Source organism: Serinus canaria, chromosome 3, assembly GCF_022539315.1.
Source record: "Serinus canaria isolate serCan28SL12 chromosome 3, serCan2020, whole genome shotgun sequence".
Taxonomy (NCBI): domain Eukaryota; kingdom Metazoa; phylum Chordata; class Aves; order Passeriformes; family Fringillidae; genus Serinus; species Serinus canaria.
In genome coordinates this window covers 100,810,033-100,834,151 of record NC_066316.1, presented here as the reverse complement: position 1 = coordinate 100,834,151, position 24,119 = coordinate 100,810,033, and the positions used below count along the sequence as shown (strand labels likewise).

Here is a 24,119-nt window from a genome sequence, read left to right as displayed (position 1 = left end):
GCTTAACTGTTCTAAGAAAAACTTGATAAAAGAATAAATAACTTGTGGAGAGTAAAACTCCTGGAACGTTGAGTCTCAATGAGAGGAACCATCCCTCTTCCACTTTGAAATACATGGCTCATAAAGAAAGAGTGAACACATTTCAGTTAGACATGAGGAACACAGTGAAGGCAGAGCCACATAAGAGATACATTTTTTGTTTATTTTTAGTAGGATTCCAGAGGGGAGTAGAATATAATGAAGTTAACTGGTAATTTTCTTTAAAACAGAGAAAATTACTCTTTTCTAAAGCTTATCTTGAGATATGTCTCCCCTGTTCTGCCCTGTCTTGGCTGGTGCAGGAGATGTAGTGTACAGGTTACTAAGAAGCCTTCACTTTGGTAGGTGAGGGATGAAACCTCACATTCAGGAGACAGATGCACTCGGGGATTGTGGATCAGGTTAAGCAAACTGAGAAACAAAGGGTTTGAAGGAGAGAGGGAGCAAGGATGTTGATTCTGAAATTTGAAGTGGAAGATGTACTCAGTTCTTACTAAACTAATTAAGGTGTACTAGGTGGATGCTTCTTGTTCGTGTTTTCTTGCAGTGTGAGATGAAACTTGTTCCAAAAAGACTGCGCTTGGAGAGCAGGCCAGGTGATGAAGATGAGGGAGATGATGACTCGGACTCAGATGAGGAAACTTCTGCTAAGGACAGATACTTCAGCTACCTAAAGCAAGGCCTGTACTTTGTAACAGAAATGGAACGATTTGCTCCCCCACGGAAACGACCGCGTACTATTACAAAGAATTTCCGCCTTGTCAGCTTAAGATCCACGACTCCAGAGGAACTGTACCAGAGAAAAGTAAGTCTGGAAGGAATGGAAGGAAAAGTCAAATCTCTTTTAATCAGCTTTATTTAGAAAGAGCTTTTTATTTTTCTTTTAATTCCTGCTGTGTGGACAAAAGGATTTAGGCACATATTTCTAAGAGTCTCTTAACTGAAGGTGCTGTGTCACCTGATCAAAGGGATCCTTTTTTAAAACTAGCATTATAATAACTGAAATGATGTGATATTTCCACTGGGCCACACTGTGTATCATTGCTTGGCTCGTCTTGGACATGTACTCATGTGTTTGCATGTAGTGCAAGACTTGGCAAATATATTGAATGAAATCAGTTTCACTTGTTGTTGGCCCAGGAGTGGGTTAACATACAGTCTTCTGTGAATGTTTTGCATGTTTTTTCAGATGGATATACAGATTAGGCCTCCGAGTCATTCTTACCAAACAGATACTGCTCTGTTTTTAGGGATCTTGGACAGACTGCTTTGTCTAGGCCATTCCTGTTGTTCTGATGGTAAACCAGCCCACACTGTAACTGCTACAGTTCCCAGGGAATGCTGGTGTCAGACTAAATATGATGTTACCTAAATAATATCTTCCTTTTATTTGAGAGGAAAATCTTTGATTTTTCAGAGGTGTCCATCAGATCTGAGTCTTATTTATCTGTATCTTGAATCAGTCTCTTTCCTACCTGCTTCTGCATACACACAGTAATTATCCCTTTGCCTCTTTAAACACACAGAATTAACAATTCATTGTTCAGTATGGAAAATCAGATGATTTTCATGTGTTTGCTTTTTAGATTGATAATGAAGAATATGAAGAAGCTTTGTCTTTAGCTCAGACATATGGCCTTGATTCTGATCTTGTATACCAAAGACAGTGGAGGAAGTCGGCTGTTAATGTTGCTTCAATTCAAGACTACTTGGTGCGTTTGTGTTTTGTGATTTTTTTTATTTTTTAGGCTTTCTTATCAGACTGTCTGTGTTATCTTTACAGAAATGGAATTCTCAATTGTGTTCTAATTTATGCAATGTGAATTGGTGGCAGTTTGAAGAATTGCTCTGAAAATTCCATTTCGTGTCATGTGTAAGAGAGCAGTTTAACTGAAGGCCTGATCTAGAAACCTTGGCAGTTAATGAAAGTCTTTTGGAATATCTTCTAACTTCTCTTAATAGCAACACACTTCCTGTGTGTAATCTCTTCCCCCACATGCCCCAGTAGATTATTGCCTGGCAGATGAAGAATAATAATAGGAAATATCAACTGTTTATACTTCCAAGTTTAGAAAATAAATTGAGAAGGTGAAGTTGGTACAGTAGCTGTATCACAAAGTTTGAATAACAGAATTTACAGTGAAGTCTGCAAACTCTAACTGAGCTTTTCAGTAGAATTAAACATGGGGTTTTTTTGGCTTGGAAGAAAGACTGCTAACTCAGCAGAAAAATTGTGTTGAAATTGTACAAACTCATGGTTGTGGTAAACTATTAGTAATAGACATATACTATTACTATAGAATAGTAATATGTAGTTTAGTATTAGAATGGCAGATAGAGTATAGTATTAGTAATATAGGTATAATAGTATATATATAGTAGTATAGATAGATGTGTTAGTCTAGGCTAAAGTATTACAAGAGATCAAGAGAAGTGTATTTAATTTTTTTTCAAGTCAGATATTGACTAAATGTCAAAATTTAGCCATTCTGTTTGTGATCTGTAATGTCAACTGAAGATCAGCAGATAAGGCAAATATATTTTGTAATTCTGGTGCCTTTTCTGTCGCAGAATCTTAGTGCATGTGAAGAGGATGGTATTGAAAATTACTCTAGTGCTGTTGTGGAATTTTATACACTTGGTTTATAAAACATGTATTTTACCCCCAAACCATCACATTTTATTTAGCGTAAAAAGGAGTAAAGTTAATTAGAAAGTACAAATAATAACTTCTGTTTCGGTCGTGGAAGTTCTTCTAAGTAATATGGTATTTTCATGCCCTTTTCTGCCACATATATATTCCCCTCTGAGGGAATTGTGTTTATTGTGTTCTCATCTCTTTTGTTGGTTTGCATTGTCAGTCACCAAGGGAGCTTGACATTTTCTTAAGTGGAAGAAATACATGAGAAAACTTTAACCTAATCTCTGGTTCCATTGCTTTGGATTGGGCCGCCTAACGTTTTGTCTGTACCCTTGTTCTTGGGACAGAGCAAAATCAAGAAACGTGCATGGGTTCTTCATGAGTGCTTGGAAAGAGTTCCAGAAAATGCAGATGCTGCTAAGAAGCTGCTTCAGTATGGCTTGAAAGGCACAGACTTGGAGGCTCTTGTGGCCATAGGAAAAGGAGAGGATGGTGGCAGGTTTGGGAAGAGTTTTTTTTTTTTTATTTGTTTTCTTTTTAAGGAATGGTGTATAAAGTATTTTATAGTAATTCGGTAAATTTTTTTTCTTATCAACCACTAGTGAAAATATTAAGAAGCTTTCGGAGGACATAAAGGAAGGTCATGCTTTTACTCAGACTATTCTATAGATGTCCCTAAAGTACCTATACATTTTATCTCTGTATGTATATAAAATACAGTGTTCATTGTAAATACATGCCCTGTAATTTCTTCATCAGAAGGAATTTATGATGTCAATATTTTACCATGAGAATCTGTTTCTCTTGCTGCTTCTGAAAGCTGCAACTAACCCTATAAATGTTTGGTTATGTCTTAGTTGTACTGATCAAGCAGAAGCAAGACAATTCCCCTCAGTGTTCAGTTTCTGGTGGTAGAAATAGAAAGAGGCTGTTCTTATGCAGTCTTCTATTACCATTGTGTGCTGGAGAGCTGCTGCCAATTCAGTTGCTGGCTGTAGAATTTGGAAACTTCTATCAAGTTTGGTTTTGGTTTGTTTTTGGGAGGCAGTGGAAGCAGGAGTTGATGTCTCTGTTGGCTTGGGAAGAATCCCTGCTTGTTTAAAACACAAAAATTCAGTATTTTTCTATAAATGTGCAGATTTTTTGTCAAAACATAGATAAAAACCCATTTTAATGTCTCTTCAAAAATTATTTCAGTTCTTTTTTTCCCCCTTCATTGCTTAGATAGTTGATTTTGTCTTCCAGATTTATCTTACCAGGGGAAGTGGACATTGAAATTCCCTATGAAGACCTTCTGTCACCAGATGAAGAAATGGATACTAGAAAGGAAAAGGAGGCCAAGAAGCGTCAAGAACTGCTATTATCAATAAACTTCTCAAAGTAAATGAAATGTTAAGCCATGTTTTATTCAGAATTATAGGTTTATAATAACTACACAGTTGCAAGAACATACTGTTATATATATTATTCCTACCTAAAATTTAAGTGGTTTAAATTTTAATTGGCATTATATGTGTCAAACTTCTTGGTTTACTTAATTTCTTTATATATCCCTGTGCACAAAGTTATTAAAATGTGTAACCTTTGTCTTCATATGCATGTGACATAAAATATTAATGGCAAATGTGAAAATTCCTGTTCTGACCACAGGCTGACCCTGGAACAGAAAGAGCTGTGCCGTAGCAGGCTAAAGCTGTTAACTTACCTCGATCGCCTCGAGACCTATGAGGTGAGTTCTTCCGAGTTCTCACACCACAGGAATTCCTGCAGCTTTTGCATCACATCATCTTACCATTTTTTGTTTTTTATTGTGGTATTAATGTTTATAGCCTTGTTGAAAGGCTGGAGAAAAGTAAGATGTTTTCTGTTCCAGTGACTGTGTTTCTCCTGCTTCACTGTTTCAAAAGGATGGCTTCTAGTCTCGAGAGGTGGAGTTGGGCAGAAGCCTGCTTTGAACATCCTGTGTCTGCAGGGAATTGAGTTACACAGCTACATGGCATGTAGAGTTTAGGCAGGATTACTGTGATGTCCCTGTCAGTCAAATTGACAAGTTCTGTGCGGGTTCTCTCACAAATCTTTTTCTTCCATGAGCTTATGAAGGTGAAAGTTTTTGGAATGTCAAACTGTATTTTCCTAAGTTTTTAAATTTAAAGTTTGCAGTTGATAATGCACACACTCCCATTATGGCTTTTACCACATCCCTATAATTAATGATGTCTAAACCTTAATTAAAATAAGGCAGAAAATTGTCTTAGTTTATCAACCAAAAATGCATCTGTTTTTTTCATACTGAAACAAAAAACCCAATATACTTTTCAGCATATATCTCATACTTGCTCATCCTAGGATAAAAGATGTGTGAACTTTTTGATGCTTCTGTAAATCTTGTATAAAAAGCAGTCTTTTTTTTTTTTTTTTTTTTTTTTTTTTTAAGGAAATCCTTGGAGGGCCTCATGCAGCTGAGCATCATTATGATGGAGAATTCTTTAAGAAGTTCAGAAATCAGAATATTGTACTTTCAGCAAGAACTTATGCTCGGGTATTAATATTTATGTTGCTAGAATCCAGTGTTGTTTTGATATTGCTCTTTGCGCTAAAGTGCTTTTTCCTTCTCCCTTTGAACTTGGTTGAATCTCAGTGGAAATTTAAGAGGTGGTGTCTTTGTTTGATTTTAAATAAATAAATGCTGTGACCCTGACCTTGTTTTTTTTGTTGCTAAAGAAAATTTAAAAACTGTTTGTTGTATGACCTAAACTTTCCTGCTCATTTTCAGTCTAAATCAGTTTTAAGCTCTGCAACTTACTGTTCTGTTCTTCAGGAAAGCAATGTCAGAGCCCTGGAAATTTTGTTCACTTTCCATGGATCAGCTTTGCTTCCACACAGACAGGCGATTCTCTCCAATTTTCCAGAGACCACTTCACCACACGAGTATGCTTTGCTGCTACCTGAAGCTTGGTAAGGGTGCATCCACAGATAGTAACTCAAAGAGAGAAGATTGTTAGATTAATACATAAAATAGTTTCTATGTATGGCAGTCTATCATTGGTGGTATTCTGGAATCAAGAGAACAGTTTTGTCTGTATGGGTCTTGACTTTGCCTGTCATCATTTCCTGCTTTACTTTGTGCCATTTGTGGAATCCTTTTGGTCATTAGCAGGAAGGTAGGGATCTTAGAGGTTCTTTGCTCTGTTACATATTTAAGAGGGAGCATAGACTTTTCTGACCTGAAATTGCCCAGATTTTCAGGTCTTTAATTGGTTTGTAGTAACAGCCAGTGTTTGGAAATTAATAATACAAGTGTTTAGGTCCCTGAAAACAAATGCATTTTTCTGTGTTTGTTTTGTGAAGTAATTTAACACTTACACAGTCAGTAACTTCAGAATCATTAATCTGCTTGATGCTGATTCTTACGTAATTTGGTAAGGTAGAATTAAGAAGAGCTTTAAATATAGACTATCCCACTGTTTCATTTCAACATAAAAGGTTATTTTACTGTAAATTTCATGTAAATTTTTCTAAGAGAGTCTTCCTTGAACATCATAATTAAGTTCTTTCTATTAATTAGAGGAATTTTTTGCTTTTAGAGTGTTTCTTTTCAACTCCTCAATTATGATATTAGTTTTGAAGCATATTGTTCAGTGCTCATAAAGAGGTAGATTTCATTATTTGGTATTTTACAATAGGACTTTGAAGCCTTACTTAAGAGGGAAAGTTTCTGGAGGAGCTAATAGAATTTTTTTTGTCATCTTCCATTATTATATTCAAGCTTTTCACTTCAAGGTTTTGCCAGTTACATTTGGGCAATTCTCCTTTTACAATAGGGTTTTTCAATTCACCAAGTTATTCTCCTGAAACTTTTCCTAACTCAAAATACTACCAGTTTTGTTGTCCCTGAAAAGAAAGAACAGTCTTTGTTTCAGGATAGCTAATGCTTCCCTTTTTATTTGTTGGTAGTATTAGGAACACATTTAATGATTTATTTAAGGTATGAAAACACTTCTTTTATCCTTTTCTTTAAGGTAAAAGTTAGGACCATGAAGAGAAATTATTGAAGTGTTTATAAAATTGGTAAAACATATTCCAATTTTTCTCTTTTTTAAGGTTTAGAATGTGAGACATAGGGAAGAATGGTCATCTTAATGTGGTTATGATCCATTGTTGGTCATAAATAGGGTCCTTGTGTTTCTGCAGGGTTATTTGTTCTTGGTTTTATTATTTTTCTTTTTTTAATTTTTTTTTTACTTTGTTGTTTGGTTTGTTTACAAAACTGACTTATGTGCCAAGAGACAAGATGACAGCTAAAATAAACATTTCACTAGTGATCTAGTAGTAAAGATGTGAAGTTATGGGGTAAGAACTTAGTTTTGTCTGCTATTGAAAAATGAAAGTATATATTTTCAGTCTTTATTGTCATAGCAGACAGAACTTTCCAGTGCTAGGATCAGGTATGTGCAGATGCACACTTTTTATCCCCCAGATTGCAGAATATGTAATGTGTGTCTTTTGTGTGTCTTTTGAAGTTTTTTTTCTTTGGACAACTACAAAATGAGGTTGAGATTTAACACAAATCCCATATACTTATAAAACCAAAAATAAATTTGATATAACCTATTTCTAAAACTGTTTCTCTGCTACAAAACTGATTGCTCACATAATACTGTTAAATATACTCCCTAAACCAATATTTTACTAATGTAATTAAATATGTGCTGATGGCAGTATCTATTAATGAGACTAATATACCAATGAAATAGATTTAAGTTGTATAAAGTTTTCTTACTGTTTTAAGTAGGCTTCTGGCAATTCTTGTTTCATGTAAATTGAAGTGAATTGAAGTTCTTAGTAATTTTTTGGTGACTTTATTGTCCTTGTAGCTCTGGTTGTTGTTTTTTAGGGAGTTTATTAGTATGGTAAAATTGCTGACATTCTGTAGATATGTTGTCATTATTAGAAAATGTCATTTAAATAAGTGTGCTATCTAGCTTTCTTTGTGTTAGAAGACAGTATGTAGACATAATTTTCTGTAAATTAACTTACTGAGCAAGGTTATGACACAATTTATTAATTCCCACAGAGCATTAAAAAGTTTTGAGTAGTGACTGTAATTAATATGCTTCTGAAGAAAAGAAAAATACTTCAAAAATATAAACCCTCTGTTTTAATTGGTAGAAGAAATGTTTCAGCATTACAACATAGTCTCTAGCTTATGTAGCTACAGGGGTCTCAGGACAAGCAGTGAATCAATCTGTGTTGATGAACTTTGACTTTAGACAAATAGATTCTGAATCAGTAAAAGACTGCCTGGTTTTCCTTTTGAAATTTCACACTGTTGCAGTTGGGAAATAGGGTGTATCCTTCAGGAGGAGAGCTTTTTCCCTTTCTGTTACAAAAAAAGGCTGCTCTCTGGTGATTTCTTTTAGATCCTGTTCTTTCTGAAAATTTTTGATTGCAATATTTGTACCAGCAGATTTCAGTAGGGTGTTTGGTGATGAGACCACTGACACAGATCAGCGGATGGCATTGCCTGTTCAGGAGTGCAGCCTGGTCCAGTGGCCCTGCTCAAAGAGCACCTTGTTCATGCATTATTGATGCCTTTGTTGCTCAGTTTCCTGCAGCTCAGACCCCCTGCCGAGCAGAAATGATTTTGGTGGAGGTGTCTTCTGTGCCTTCATATGTGGCTCTGTGTGTGTGTGTGTGTAGGATGAAGTACTGTTTTGAATTTACCATATTGTGTCTGTGGGCACTGCACACTTTGAACAATTCTCAGCTGCAGCTCTGTGAGGTGACTCTCATCCCTATGAGAATACATTGCTCTATGCTCACTTAGTTCCTCCATCTCTAGGGGAATCTGGCAGAAGCAACACATGAGATTGGTAGGAGGTGCTGCCTTGTTAGTGCATGGAACAGGTGAAATGGGTAAATGGGTAAACAGGCACCTCCATCTACAGCCAGGTTAAGAGCACTGAAACAGTTGCTTGCTGTGCACCCCCTCCAGCATGAATACACATTCAAGTGCTATATATGAAGGACTTCTTAACCTGTAAGAAATGTTTTTGTAAAGGTTGTGTAACAACTGTTCATCTGCTTCTTCCAGTTCAGCTGCCAATAGTAAATTCTAAGTACCTGCTGAGAGAAAGGCTCCTTTGGTTAGTGCATTCAATAGACCTAAAGCAGGTATTTTTCCTGTACTTGGACAAGCAATTTACATTAGGATGGCATTTAAAGGGCAGTGTCACAAAAATTTGAGGTCTTGTCAGTCAAGGAAGAGCTGGCATAACAAATGGGAAAAAAGAGATTTTTTTTTTCCCTTTTGTGACAGGTTATTAGGAAATACATACTTTTTTTTCTGAATCTGCTTGTAAAAAGTCAAATGGTAGATATCCTTTTGTTTATAATTTTTGGCACATTATTTATAACTTAGCATCTTTTGGGGTTACTCAGAGCAGTTCAGGAGTTGTGTCTAAGCAGGGAATTTATGTATTCATGAGACTTCTGCAAAAGTCTGTGATTTAAGTAAGTTCAACAGCTCCCTAGTTGAGAAGGCATCTGAAATACAAAGACATTGGTGGCTGTAAATGGTATTGGCTTCAAATTGCTATTGTGATAGATGAACATTTCTAAGTAATGTGTTTTTGCAGAATTCAGATTGTAATGTTTTCCTACTTCTTTTCATATTATTTCTTCTTTTATGTTGATGGCTCCTGTGTCTCTGCTGTCTCTTATTGGGATTCATACTCCTTCTCAAGGATCCATCAGATGCACAGACTACATCTGTTAGGACAACTAGAATGAAGGTGGTAAAAGTTCAGGCATTGAAAGGAGCTGATAGCTCTTTTTAATCTCTGTTTTAATAGCTATAGCTAGTGTTCTTAATCTATAGTTAAGACTGTTGCCCTGAGGTTTTTAAATGTTGTCTAGGAAAACACTGTTTTACTGGCATTATAAATACATAACCAGAGTATTTTTCCATTTTTAAAAGTTTCTTATCCTTTGTACTAGGCTTAACTGCTGTATTATAACATTACTGCTCACATTTTCAACTCACAGAAGTCTGGAACTTCAAATGTATGGTTCCCTCAGCAGTCATAAGTCTGTTATACTGCACATTATGCTATAGTAAAAATCTTCCCCCTAAGATAACAACTTTTTATATGTTTCTGTGTTTTTGCTTCTTAACTTTTTCAAATACTGGTGTTCAGTTGTGACATAAAGTGAATTTTTACTAGGAGAGTTCTGGATGAACTCCATTTACCTGATGAACTGGAATGGTAATGTGGAAGTATCTCCTAAAATCTTAGTGAAGGTTTTAAAACCTGAAAATTTCCATGTAGTTGACTTTCACCTATGAATGAGTAAGTACTACTAAGAGTTCATAAGCAGTTAACTTTGCCTTTCCATAATGATATCTTCTCCTGAACTAGGTTTTTAGTTATTGCCTGTGGCACTGCAGTTTCAGTAAAGCTCTTAGAGCTTCATCTCTTCCCTTCCTTATATGTGTGTGTAAATAGGTTTGATAGTGAAATGTCTGCAGAACTAATATATAGTCCCCTCTTTTTCATATTATTTTTTTCTTGTGAAGCTAAACTGCCTTTGTTTTTAGTGTAATTCAGAGGTGTTCACGTTAAAAGAATTAATCTCATCATCAGTTCCCTTGAACTTGAATTGGCTTGAATTTATTTGTATAGTGCTACAGTGAAAATAATAAGGGCCTGTGTTTTATATGCATGTCTTTTATCTTTGCACTAATAGGAAGAAAAAACAGTTCAGAGGAAGAAATGTAGTTAATTTCAAGGATGTATTTGGTAGAAAAAAACCAGCAGATCTTACCTTCTGCTATGAAGTAGAAAAAATAATTTTTGAGAGAAAGATTAACTTGTCATGATGCTCTTGTCTGGATTGACTTCTGGTAGGAGCAGGGAAGGTTCTTGTCCATGTAAAAATAAAGCAATGGTTTGGAGGAAGAGGGACTCTTCTGCAAGCTCCTTTTGTGTGAATCTCTGATAACAGGGACAACTCATTTATAGCCAGGAGGCTGTGGCAGGTAGTGAGCTAGCACAAGTACCATAGGTGTTGGTTGTGAGGAGTTTTTGAAGAAGAGAATGAGAACTTGAAGCCATGAGGGAACTGTGGGGAACATGAACTGTCAGGGAGGATGGAGGGAGGTTTCACAGAACCTGCTGCACTGGAGCTAAGGTGTCATTTAGCTGAGAGAGCTGAGTATGTTCAGTGTGGAGAAGGTTTCAGACAGGCCAGTAGCAACCTTCACATGTGAGCATTCCTGCAGCATGTGAGTTGAACTGTGGCTGTGCTGTTTACCCACAGAAGATTGACAGGATTTTCTTTGTATTTCTGGCTACTTAATGCTGGACTTGTCCTGGCTTCATCTACCATGTGTGTCTTTTGCCTGTGCAGTCCTGAACTGGAGTTTGGCTTGCCTTGTCCAATCTTCTAATGAGGTGTACTGCTGCCGTTGTCTCATCTGTTCATTGTTCTTTTATGGGGTTTAGAATAAAATTTCTCCCAGGAACATTTATTATAACATGTTTTAGAAATGTACACTTCTGAAGTAGTATTTTCACTATTTGGTTGGCAGATGGCTTTGATCTTACTTGGAGTTCAGCTTTGTCTTTAAAATAGCCTTCACAAAATCAAAATGGGCTCTTGCCTCTCAATTTTAATTGTATACATGAAGAAAAAACCCACAGTGAGCTTCCGAACTGTGCTTGTGTAGCGTTAGCTGACTTTTCTGATGTTTAGATTATTCATTCCAGGTTGTTAGGAGAGAAGAAAGTTTCCCTCTCCCCAGATTTTATTAGAGGTTAACCACATCATTAAAACATAACTTGATTTGTTTATATAAAATCAGTTATAACTTTCTCTGGTGGCAGAGCTGCTTCAGAAGAGGTGTCACTGCGGTGTGCACGGCAGGGATTCTGAAGGTTAGCTAACTGTGGTGGCCAAAAGCTGTGGGATACCTTTTCTACTGGCTTATGCAGATTAGCTTTCCCAAAATGCAGGATTTTTAGGCAGCAGCTGCACTTCAGTCTTGATAAATTTGTCATGTCCTATGGATAATTCCGGAAAATGAAGCACTTCTCTCTCTGCCCACCACTTCTGTATCCCATAGTATATTGAGCAGTTGGAAACCTAAAAATATATATAATCCATTCTGTAGTTACATTTACTAATTCATTGTTCAAATACTATAATGAAAGAGGAGAATGTTTTCATGCAATATGAACAATGCAATACATATCACAGCTGTTTGAGGCTGTATATCTGGGATGCATTTCTTATATTTCATCCTCAGCTATGGAATAATTGTGACATAACAAAACTGTCTTAGACACATAAGAATTGCAGAGCAACAGAAAGTGGCATGGATTTCCCCATTGCTATCTAAGATATACACTTTGGAAAAATGAATTTCTAAATTAAATTTATAAAGAATATTTTAGTAATTTTATGTATGTAACACACAGGCTTCCAAATGAGGAATAAATGAGTGTTTCTAACTATTTTTCAGACAGATTAAAAAAGACAGCAAAGATTAATCTACTTCCAAAATGCCTCAAACCTACCTCTAAAAACATCAGTTTCTTTCACCAAAAAGATACTGTTTCATAAATGTGTTTGGGCAAACTGCACTTTGCATTCAGTGTGGATGAGTTTACAAAGGAAAAGATGTAAAGAAAAAATATTCTGAATTTTCAACTTGAAGAGTCCTGGAGACAGGCCTGTTGTATGAAATGCTTAAAAGTGAAAAAAAAAAAAAAGCAAACCCACACAGTTGGTATTGGTAACTGAGTGAATTGGAATCTGACCTTAAAACTGAGTTAGACCTTCCTCTTTTGAAAGCCTGTCCTTGGAGAGAAAATAATCTGCAGGTTTCAATAAATGCAGTTGGTATGATACAGAAACTACAATAGCATGGACTTCTTTTGTCAAAGAAAAGAATGGGAAGAATTGCCAAGCCAACATAAACAATAGAGTGAAAAGAGCAATGCAGGAAAAGTCAGCTCTTTTTGAAGAAACAGAGTTGAATACCTCCATAATCAGTCAATTTACTGTATTCCAATCATATTTATTCTGCTGTTGAAAAGAGAGAAGGTTAAAAGGTGGGGGAGAAGCAGTGGCTCAGGAAAAATAAAAAATACCTCCCAGCCATGCTAATATTTGCATACAGTTATAGTATGGCACAGCTGATAGTTCTGTTAGCTGGGAAAGAAAGCCACCTGCCTTGGTGACTCCAGGGGTCTGTCAGCAGCCATGTCTGGAATTCCAGGTGCACAGGAATGCAGACTTAACCTGCATGTGTCTCTGACCTCTGTGGGGTTTCAGTTACAAGAACAAACCTGAAGAGTTGTGCAGCACAAGGAGAATGAGCTCTGGAATCAGTGTGCAGTGCATATACAGCAGGCTGTCTTGTCTGTGCATGCTGAATTCACCACTTCAGCCCTGCTAGATATCTCTTGGGTGTGCAGGGTGTGTGTGGAGGTTCTGATGTGCCCCCATTCAGCTGCATTTGCTGTACAGATGTTGTAAACAAAGCACTGTAGAAAAATGTGAGTTTTGCCTCTTTTCAGATACGTGTTCACGTCTGTACCTCTTTGTCTCTTCTGTATGCATGAATTTTCAGACTGCAATGGTATTTTGACACCTGAAGACTTTTTCAACTGACTTGCTTCCATTTTAACAACTACTTTTCCAGAGTTTTGTTGCACTCTGTTTCTGCATGACTCACTGAAATTACTGAGAATAGAAATCCAAAAAAAAATAGTCTGTGCTAAAGCATAAGTGTCAGTTAAGAACCAACCTTGTGATAAATGTTGAGATAAATACAGCATTCTAATCTTTGCCTTTATAGAGGGCTTAGGTACAGGAATGTCTCATCCTTTGTTTGTGTCAAGACTGGTTTATTCCAGTCCTTGTATGTAATTTCAAATACAAGAGTTTTCATTAACTCTTCAGAATGAGGAGAGATAGTAAGGACACTTGGATACAGTAATGTAGGGGGCAAGAGGAAGTTACATATTTTATTAGTATTGTTGAGAAGGTGAATGGAGTTAGGAGTCATCTCTGAGTGCTGTGGGTTCTGCTGGGTTTTTTGTGTGTGTGTGTTCTGAGCTCACCAAGAAACTTACCTGTTAAGAGTGACTTTGCATAAATGCTGATTTATACTAGGATGAAAATTCAAAATATCTTGCAGCTGTATCTTGTTATTGGTTGTGTTTTCTTTAAGCATTTAGAGAAGATGGTTTCTGAATGCTGCTTGACTCTTGGTGAGAATTTAAAAGTCTAAAATTTCTCTCTCAACTTATTCCAGTGGTGAACCTGAATACTTTTAAAAAGGCAAATGGAGCCAGAGCAGAAAATACTTTAAAAAGTATTTTCCATGGCTTATCCATACACCTGACTTAAAATATTTAACTTTTTCTGCTGTGAGAAGAGAAAAAAGATAAGAGGTAGACATTTTGCAGTCAAGATTGCACTGCATGACAATTCTTTCCCGTGAAATGAAAAATCTTTTCCTCTTCAGTGTTTCATGGTGAGGTCTGTAAATGAGGCCCAGTCTCATCAGTATTTACAGTATTGTAGGAAGTAAGTACAGTGAAATATCATTTCCTGTTTAAGTGAAATGATAACATGAACAACATGGATTCAGTCTTGGCATATACCGTTTCTTTCTTCTAGGATTCTTCAGGCTGCTCTGGCATTTAGAAAAGGGACATCATACACTTCTTGCCTCTAGTCATTCATATTGCTTGTCTCTGTACTTTTCACCTTTATTTTTATTGCACTCTTTTGAGAAAACAGCCAGAGAGAGCTGCACCTTGCTTTGTTCCTTGATGGATTTTGGAGTTGCAGGGAAAGGGGGAAGGAAAGGAACTTTCACAGTGGGCAGAGCCTGGGAACTTGAATTGAGATCTTTCTTAACCTCTACTTTTTTTTAAGCAGTAAACCTTCAGCTTCAGTTGACACTGTAAACCTGGGATGTTAGGGAAGTTATTTTTAATGTAGTCTGTATGTAATTCATGACTTCTGCTATTTGGAAAGGATTCTATTTTAAAGTCTATTTAAAAAAATATTTGAAACAGTTGGAATTTAAGGGCAAACCCAAGTGGCTTTTGTGTTATAGGGAAGGGGAAGAAAGTGATAGGGAAGAAAGTATAAATTTTTAGCTTGGAAGAGGGAAATGCAAATTATTTTCTGAAAGTATTAGGGATATGGGGTAATTGCATGTCTGTAAAAAGCAGCATTTGCTAAGAATTGTGGACTTTAGGCTGGGGTGAGTAACGCTTGCATAAAAATTAAACTTTTTAGTCTCTAATAATTGTATGTCAGAGTGAGTAAAGTAACTCAGCTATGTTATGAATAGTTGGAGGTTAGAAACATGTAATTTGTATTGTTACATAATCCAGTTAAAAATATGCAAGTTTTGCCAAATTTAATGGTAAGCCTTTTGTGCTACTGAATCTGTAAAGAAATGACTTCTTATTTGGAACTAAATGTCCTGGATGTAACTTCATCACATCCATGGCAAGTATGCTGGATGTGACAGCAAAATTATGAAGAATGTGTTCAGTGTGGTATTTGGCAGTGGACAGGCTTAGGTCACTAGAGTTTTCTTTAAATTTTTTTAATTTTTTTTTTTTCCCCCCTTTCCAGTCTCATGTGGAGGGATTGTAGCATTAGGGTTGTGTGTGTGCATTTTGAGATGTCCTGGTTCCTTGTCATTCAGATCTCATTCATGCAGGGGTGGTTTTAAATTTGAATTCTAAACATCTGTTTTTGTTTATTTGTAGTAATTTTCTTTTTAAACATTTTTTTAGTCTAAAGAGGAAAATGTTGAATTTTAAATATCAATTAAATGTGTGCACCTCCTACCTTACTATTTTGCATGATTTCTTTCTCTTGATAACAACTAAAGCAACCACTGGAAGAAGAGCCAAACTAAAGAAAATTTCCCCAAATTTTCTTCTGGGCTTCTGAGATTACATGGGAAGATTTATTTAGGTGGGAAGCTCTCTTACTTAAGAGGGTAATGAAAGTGCAGGTGGCTACTGGGAACAAGACTTTGCTTAGAGAGTAAATACAATAAGTGACACAATGCTACAATTTTCTTAAGGGGTCTTGCTGTAATTACATATTTACTTTTTAAGTAATTGCTCTACTGTCATGTCAAGGCATCAGAGACTCTTGCTAAAGCCAGATTTTGAAAGAGAGGGATAGGGGCACAGTTTGTGTTCTCTTTAGTAGAAAAATGGAATAGTTTGTGTTGGAAAAGACCCTTAAGATCAAGTCCATGTTCAGACCTCACACTGCCGAGTTCACCTCTGAACCATGTCCTTAAGTGCACACCTCCATATCTTCTGAATACCTTCTGAGTCTAGAGACACTGCCAAGAGGCGAGTGAGAGAAACTGACAGAGAGGGTCAGACCTTGTTTTCAGGTTCCTTGGTACTCTTTGGGCTGTTCTTAGTGGAGCTGTGGGTAGGAATGGGACTAAGGGAAGGGCAGGGTATAGTGCACGTTCTTTGCTTTCTGATTGTTTGGCCTCTGAAACTGTTCAGGCCCTCAGGCTGCTTTTAGAGCTTCCATTGCCAGCTGGTCCTTGCCAACAGCTGAATATCTTCTTGCCCCTGTAGTTTATAAAAAAGCAATTGCTATTTTATTGTTTTACTAATAAAGAAATAATCTCAAATGGGCCTGTAGGACTTGACTACATCAAATAATTTTAACAAAGTGCATTACAAATTTTGGGGACAGAATAATGGTTAAGACATTAGTATGTAAGCTTATATTGGAGGAAAAAGCTATCTGTAATGTGAAATTGGAATTGTTACCTGAAAATCTTCTCTTAATGTTATTCTGTCATAGTAGTTCTGCTACAATTTTGCAGACATTTGAAGCAGCTTCTGAATGAAACCCTTGTCTATTGTTTCTTGTAAAAAAGCACCTTTTTTTCCCATTAAGAAGGTGTGTTAATATTAAAAAAACTCATCCTAATTCCTCCCAAAAGAGCAACGTCAACAAAAAAACCTCAAACCCAACCAGCCAACTGAAAAAGCTAACAAGCCCCCTGTCACATGAAAACAAGAGGTCTTCTCAAACCCTTCATGTTTGATTAATCTGAGACCCTCATGGCAGACCAGTCTGTCAGTGTCCCATTATGGGGACTCTTCATGGAGTAGTGCTAGGTTGGAGGGCAGTTCTGTGCCAAACAGAGACCCCTCCTAGGTCTGCACACCTTTATTCAAGTGAGTTCCCCACTGCCAGTGGCTGCCAGCCTCCTTGGAGGACTCAGACTTCCAGTTGATGGAATACTACTCTTTATTAATAAAATTGTGAACAGCTTAAGGTTCAAGGATTGCAGCATCTGACTGCAAAAATGTGTTCAAAGCAATATGTAGCACATAATGTAGCTCTACTCCCTAACAAAAGTTAGCTCGAAATTCTCATTCCCTGTGCACAGAACATGGTTTTTACCCAGTGGATATCCCTGTGGGGGGAAGACAGGTTCAGCTGATCCCAGAAGTTGTGATGGAGTCTTTCCTGACTTCTCCTCCTACTATTTTTTATATTTAAGTGAAGAAATTAAAATCAGTATAAAAGTATATACTTATATACCTATTCAGTGAGGGTTGGAGGCATCTTGGAGGCAGGGAATGTTGGTGTAGTGTCTGATACAACACTGGGATGGGAATATGCACCAGTCCAAGGAGAGTGTTTTTGCCGTGCTTGATGATTTAACAGCAAGACATCTTCCTTTATCTCCTTTGGTTTTAGCTGCTCTGTGATTTATCAGCTAAAAAGTACTGCTGAATTCTCTCCTCTGCAAGGGGTTCAGCAGAGCCTGGCCATGGTGTCTCCACTCTGCTCCACCCTTCATTTAGGCTCCCTTGGCATGTATTGTGTGGGGGAAATCAGACACACTGATCTCATTCCATGCAGGGAGGAGCAACTGCATTTTCCTTTAATTTCCATGCTGTTACAGCTGTGTCTATAACTTTCCACTTTTCTTTAATTTTACCTGCAGTCTTTTCCCCACCTTCACACCCCCTGCTTCCCCAAATAAAATAACCATCCAACCAGCAAATATTCCCTTGAAATGTCTTTTTAAGCCTACTGGGAATGGGAAAAATTGCTAAGATATGAAATTGTCTTAGACAAATTTTATTCTACTTTCTTTTCTGTTAAATAGAACACAGAAAAGGAGAGTGTTATCATTGAAATATCAAGTCCTGCTTGGACTGTCTTGATTTTATATTTTGGAAGACATTATTAATCGCACTTTGGCTTTTCTGGTATTTGACATTTCAGCTGATAAAGAGAATTTTTTCACTACAAACTGGGCCTTCCGTAATAACATTATCAGGTATGACATTTGAACTATGACTGTGTTAATTTAGTTCATGAAGTCAGTTTTAAACATTAAATTATTGGTAAATTATGTTATTTAAGATTTAAACAGCTACAGCACCCCTTATCCCCAAAAGGTATGGGCTGATGGTGAATCTTTCAAAAATAAGAAAGTGGCTTTATTCCTGTTTATACCACAAATGTTAGTTTGGAGTTTTCTTTATAATTATTTTTTAATGTTGTTGCTACACGGTGCAAAACTATAAAGACAGCCGCAGAGTATCTTATTTAGGTGAACTAGAATTGAAAGCAAGTGTTGCTATAGCTCTGACAGAGGAATTAGCAGTTTTCCATCCTCACTCCTTAGTTTGTTTGACTTCTATAATCTGCAAACCTGTCTCTGCCATTTTACTGTTGGATTACTACAGCATGTATAATTTGGAGGGTTGGAATGACAAGGTATTGTTTGCTAATGCACAGAGGAGGGAAAGAAAAGAGTGACCAGTGTTCTGGGTGAGATGTGTATGGGGCAGGGCAGTTTATGGGCATGCCTTGCTTTGTTCAGTGAGTTTAATGGCTGTTGCTAATGAGGTGGAGTTACTGATTTTTAGCTTAGTGTTTCGACTCTTCCTACCTTGTGAAATTGATTTGTTGGTTGGAGTTTTGTTTATTTTAAGCTACTGAGTTACAGGGCTGCTCTTCAAGGGATGAGAAGATTGTGTCAGTTGTTAGTTTATAAATAGAGATTGTCTTTGTAGTATAGCTGTTGCTGTTTATTTTCCGGGTCAGGAGAAAATGAATTAAATTCAAAATAGCTTATTGTTTCAGTATACTGCACCTCTAATGTCTCTGCTTTGTAAATGGTTTGTTTCCTATTTCTACAAATGACAGAGCCTGTAAAGTTCTTCTCTTCCTCATTGGTTTACGTTCTGCATAGCTTGACATGGTTTTCTAGCATTTTATGCTGCATAAACATCTAGCCTTCTACACCAAGCCATAACTAATCATTCTAGTTATAATCCATTATGTTCTTAATCTGCATCTTAAACAGGTTTTTTTTTTCTTCAAGCTTAGTATCTAGAAGGTGTTTTGTTGTAGAAGATTGTAGCCAGAAACTCAGATTGAATTTAAGATCAGCACAGCAGGGTGTATGTAGTTTCAGTATGAAGATTTGTGCTAAAATCTGAATTATTTCATTTTTCAAGATGTGACTATCATAGGTTTTTACTCATTTCAGTCTTTTGTGACAGCATATGAAGTCAGAATACTTAGTGTGAAATGGTAAAAACTCTGAAAGTATATAATGAGTTTTTTCCTTTGTTTAAAGCATGGTCAGTAAGAAAATTTATTAATCTTTTTTATTTGCTCCTTAATGGTATAGGTAGAATATGGGTTTGTGTGGATAACATGCAGGGAAAACCACACTTGTAAAGCTGCAGTAAGAAGTAATGAATCTTAAATAATTGATACTGTAATTGACTGACATGCCTATTATGAATTCACTGAAATAATTTTGTATGCTTTGTATTCCATTAATTGAGTGCCATAACAGAATAAAATTATGTAAAGCTTCTCTTTTTTGTCATACCAGCTACAAGAAGGGGACATTGAAAATTCTTCCTTGGAATGAGCAGAAACATCGTGAAGAAGACTGGTGTGAAAAGCAAGAATGCAGGTAAGTACATATAAAAGAAAAAAATATATAAAGAGTTTACTTACTAATTCTTAAAATGTGGGAATTGACCCAGAAAGACTCAGTTACTCTTTTTGTACACTAACTAACTTGTGTTTCAGCTTTCTTAGGGATACTGACTGAGCCAAATGGAAAGCAGAGGTTGTGCTAACCCAGATCTTCAGTCAGAGCTTTCTCTTTCATGATCTGTCACATGTTTGAAATCTCTTACTAGTTCAGTAGAGAGGATTCTTTCTTTCATGATCTATCTCCTGTTCAGAATCTTTTAGTAGTTCCTTTGCTGACAAAAACTAACACACACTGTGGTATGTTGATCGTATAATTTTCTTTCAGAAGTTTTAGGAAAAAGACTGATGTTAAAAAAAAAAAGATGACTATATATATATATATATATATATATACACACACACACTTTAACATATACTTATTTTTTTAAAAGGATGGTTATAGAACCAACTTTGCAAGATGAAGGCCAGTTTCTGTATGAAAAACAACCTGAGTTACTGAAGTACAGGACTACTGACCTTTCTGTAGATCTCGTCACAGATTGGTATTTGAGCAGAGCACAGGAAATTGAAGAATATGCAATGCAGGTGAGAATAGCAGTGAGGAAATGATGGTGGCTGAACAGCCTTCTTCAACAGAATCCTTAATAGTCTTAATGCATATTAATAGGACAGTTTTGCCTCAGTAATGTACCCTTTGTCTCAACTTTATTATGGCTTTTGAAGAACTTGTTTTTTCTTCTGCAGTGTACTTAGGCTTGCTCTAAAGTTTATTCAGCCAAGTAATTAATCCATAGAAATAAATAAGGAAGCCACTAGATTCTGGTTTCCCATAGCAGACAGTAGCTCTTTTATAATCCATGAAAAGTGTTTAGCATTGCATTTTATATTTGTATGGGAATGTGTTCTATGACCTGTCACACACTGCTGTGTTAGGTGTATTGATATGTGCCTGTCACACGTGGCACTGTCATGTCAGGAAATGGTACTGTCATGATTTCTTCCTGGCAATTTTATTGTGTGTCTATGGGATTACTATGCAGCTTATTTCTGCTTGATTTTCTTTACATGTTAAAAGTGTTTGAAGCTCTGTTGCTGTAAGAACAGAGCTCATCACTTGTGTGTTCTGGTATTTTATTGCTTCTCAAGCCAATTTAGCTGCGTGAAAAGGAGCGTGACTAGAAGTATCACTATGGGTTAGTTCTGATTATTGAACCATTCTTTTATTCCACCAGACTTTGCTCCACCAGGGCTCTTTTTAATTATAGTTGTGTGTGATCTTAACAACCAATCAGTAGGTAGGGAAATGAAAGCAACTTCCAAGGATCAATTAAATTATATAACATATAAATGAAGTTGCATTCTGCTCTTCAAGACTTATGTCTGCCTTGCTGAATATTTACAGCCAGTAATGTGTTCTTTGAAATCAAAACAGAACCTTTCATTTAATGGTAGTTTCAGTCACTGGAGAAAGACTGTCATTGGTTTTTGTGACATAAATGCAACAATTAAAATGACTAAATCAGGGTCATCTAGAAAAGTCACATTGCACGTCAGTTACCTGATTGTCTTAGTTTAAAGCAGTTCTTCATATTCCATATACTGAGATGAGCTGTGTGTGATCTCCAGAAGGACTAATGTTCTGGTTTACATGCCTATATGATGAAACTTGGTTAAAAGCATATCATGTTATCCCCCCCTAAGATTATGCATTTTGTGTGGTCTTCATAAAGCTGAGAAGGGCACTCCATTTAGGAATATGCAGTCCACAAAAAATTCTAGGAACTTTAAATTGCTTATTAAGCAGCAGGGGAATAAAACAGATGCATGTACAGGACTCAGATTGAAGTTGGTGTTTGGCAAACACTTGTGCAGCAGTGTTTTTTAAATTATTTTTCAGGTTGACTGTGCTCTGTCCCTTGTTCGTCTTGGCATGGAGAGGAACATTCCTGGTCTGCAGGTGCTTTGTGACAATCTGATCACTCTTGAGACAGTGGTTTATGAGACTGATGGTGATCGAACCTTGACTTTGAAGGAACTTTTAGAGATGAAGGACATTGAGAAGCTGAGACTGTTGATGAAGAATGTAAGTATTTTGAATAAATCTTGAAATCCAGTAACTCAGATTACCCTGGATCCTATGTGTATAAAGATGCTAATTTTTCTGGTGAACCTCATCTGTAATTCAGTTAAAAATTTAAAATTTTACATTTTCACTATTCCTTTTTTTTTCTTTTTTTTTTTTTTTTTTTTGTGGTAGGGTTTATTTCTTCTTTCTTTCTGACAAAAGCTAAATATGCTCAGTTTTCTCAAAGACCCACTTTATCCCTCGCAAAGGACTCAATGTTAATAAATCTTACTTTGAAAGCTGTGAATTGCCTTTCCATTGGCCTTTTTTTAAGGAACTTCAGTGTAGCTCTTGATGATGCTGCAGACACAACAACATTGAATTTGTTCCTTGGATGTTTTTTGGTGTCTTTAAATATTGCAAGCAATTTTTATATTTGCCTCTGCACCAGATGTGTGGTTTTGTCTCTGTATTGAGCTTAAGCATGGGATTTCAGAATAGAAAAAGACTTCTTGGAAGGGCTGAAAAATAGCTAGAGATGGAACAGGGATCTGAAATTCAGTTGAAGAACATGTAAACACCAGAGGAAAATAAAAAAGTACTCAGAAATTAAATATAACTGTTTGGTTTTATTTTTGAGGGGGGGAGGTTGGGTTGGTCTTTGTTTGTTTTTTGTTTTTGGATTTATGTAGCCACTCATCACTTGTTTTTCTATCTTGCTTTCTTGCTGAATTACAGAAAGCAGTGCTACTCTGACATGCCTGCATGGTCTTTCATTCATTCTGAAGCTGCAGGAGGAAGGAAGGCTTTCCACACCTTATGGCCTTTCCTCCTGTTCTGCTCAGTTTCCCCAAACCATTGGGTAGCAGAAAGATTGCTTCAGTGCTTCAGGATGTAGTAATCTCTTTGTGATAGGTGAAGATAACTGTTTCAGTTATATTGATCAAAAAAGGTTCCATTTGTTTTTTGCTTTTCCTGCTTGTTTTGGACCTGTTCTTATATTTCCTCTCTGTAACTCTTTGTGCTTTCTAGTCCTCAGATGAAAAATACGTGAAGAATGTTTATCAGTGGATGATCCCTTTTCTCCACCGCTGTGAAAACCAGTCCCCTGGTCTTGCAAATGCCCTTTTTAAAGAATACTTAGTAACCTTGGCAAAGGAAGACTTGACTCTACCTCTGAAGATATTTCAGAATTCAAAACCTGATGTAAGTAAAGAGCTGTGTTGGTTCTACTGATTTCTTTGGAAATTCTTGTCCTGAAGAGATGAATTCAGAAATAGTTAGTTCATACAAGTCAGATCATCCTTCTAATCTTTCTAGTTTTCTTGGACCCAAGATTTGTTGGGTTTTAGAAAACATTAATTAAAAAGTTTTTTACCATAAATTATAATGCATCTGAACTGTCTTTGATGAGACTGTCAAACTAATGTAATGATTCTAGCCTAGTAGAATAAAATTATTGAATTGATTCTTCTTCTAAGTAATTTCCTGGTGACCTGTTTAAAGTAAATTCCTGGCATATTTCCTTTATAAAATTGGATATGAAAGAGTTTTAATGATCTCACTTTTTTCTTGAGGAACTTTACTAGGAGTAGATTTCAAGTTACTTCCCCCTCTACTGCCTTCCACAGCAAATGTAAAGAATAAAGTGGGGGCCATTAGAATTGAGGTGAGAGTTGAACGAGTAAGGGTTGAAGTTGCCTTCTGTGTGACTGTTTAATGCTGCTTGTTTGGCTTAAATAATTATTCTGGAGCCCACATGCACATATTTGCATGCTATTGAATGTCTGAGTGTATGGACAGAAATGAACCAGCAAAGCACAACCACAGCTCTTTTATTTGGCTCTTCATGTACTGTTGTGCATATTAAATAAGTCTTACAAATGTTTGTAGCAGTTGCCTTCCTCTGTCCTGCACCCTTTCCACTTCTCAAATTCAGAAAGGGTATAATGGCATATCACTGTTCTTTCAAGTGTCTGCACTGCAGAAAACTAGCCAAGATAAATTTCTGGTTGTCCCTTCACCAGGTGGTTAGCAAGAGTCTTTCTAATTGCACCTAAGACAATTTATTTACTTGGAGTACACATATTTTTATATTGAAAAGAAAATTAACTGTTGAATTAGAAGCAAGAAATAAAAACCAGTTTACATTCTTTTCTTGTTAGTGTCAGCCAAAAATTATTCCTGATCAGGACCAGCTTATGATTACGGCGTTGGAGTGTATTTACAGCTGTGAGCGAGATGACCAGCTCTCTCTCTGTTATGACATTTTGGAGTGCCTTCCACAAAGAGGATATGGGTAAACATTTT

The 24,119-nt window shown here is 36.5% G+C and overlaps 1 protein-coding gene across 1 annotated transcript in view; it reads left to right on the top strand.

Moving 5' to 3' along the window:
• Nucleotides 1-24,119, top strand: part of NBAS (NBAS subunit of NRZ tethering complex) — a 158,422-nt gene that overhangs the window by 24,085 nt on the left and 110,218 nt on the right. Inside the window, 12 exon segments of the mRNA XM_030236096.2 lie at nucleotides 587-844; nucleotides 1,626-1,751; nucleotides 3,028-3,179; nucleotides 3,926-4,060; nucleotides 4,331-4,409; nucleotides 5,115-5,219; nucleotides 5,499-5,635; nucleotides 19,635-19,718; nucleotides 20,176-20,329; nucleotides 21,642-21,827; nucleotides 22,842-23,015; nucleotides 23,975-24,108. Of these exon segments, the coding sequence (XP_030091956.2) occupies nucleotides 587-844; nucleotides 1,626-1,751; nucleotides 3,028-3,179; nucleotides 3,926-4,060; nucleotides 4,331-4,409; nucleotides 5,115-5,219; nucleotides 5,499-5,635; nucleotides 19,635-19,718; nucleotides 20,176-20,329; nucleotides 21,642-21,827; nucleotides 22,842-23,015; nucleotides 23,975-24,108 (1,724 nt within the window).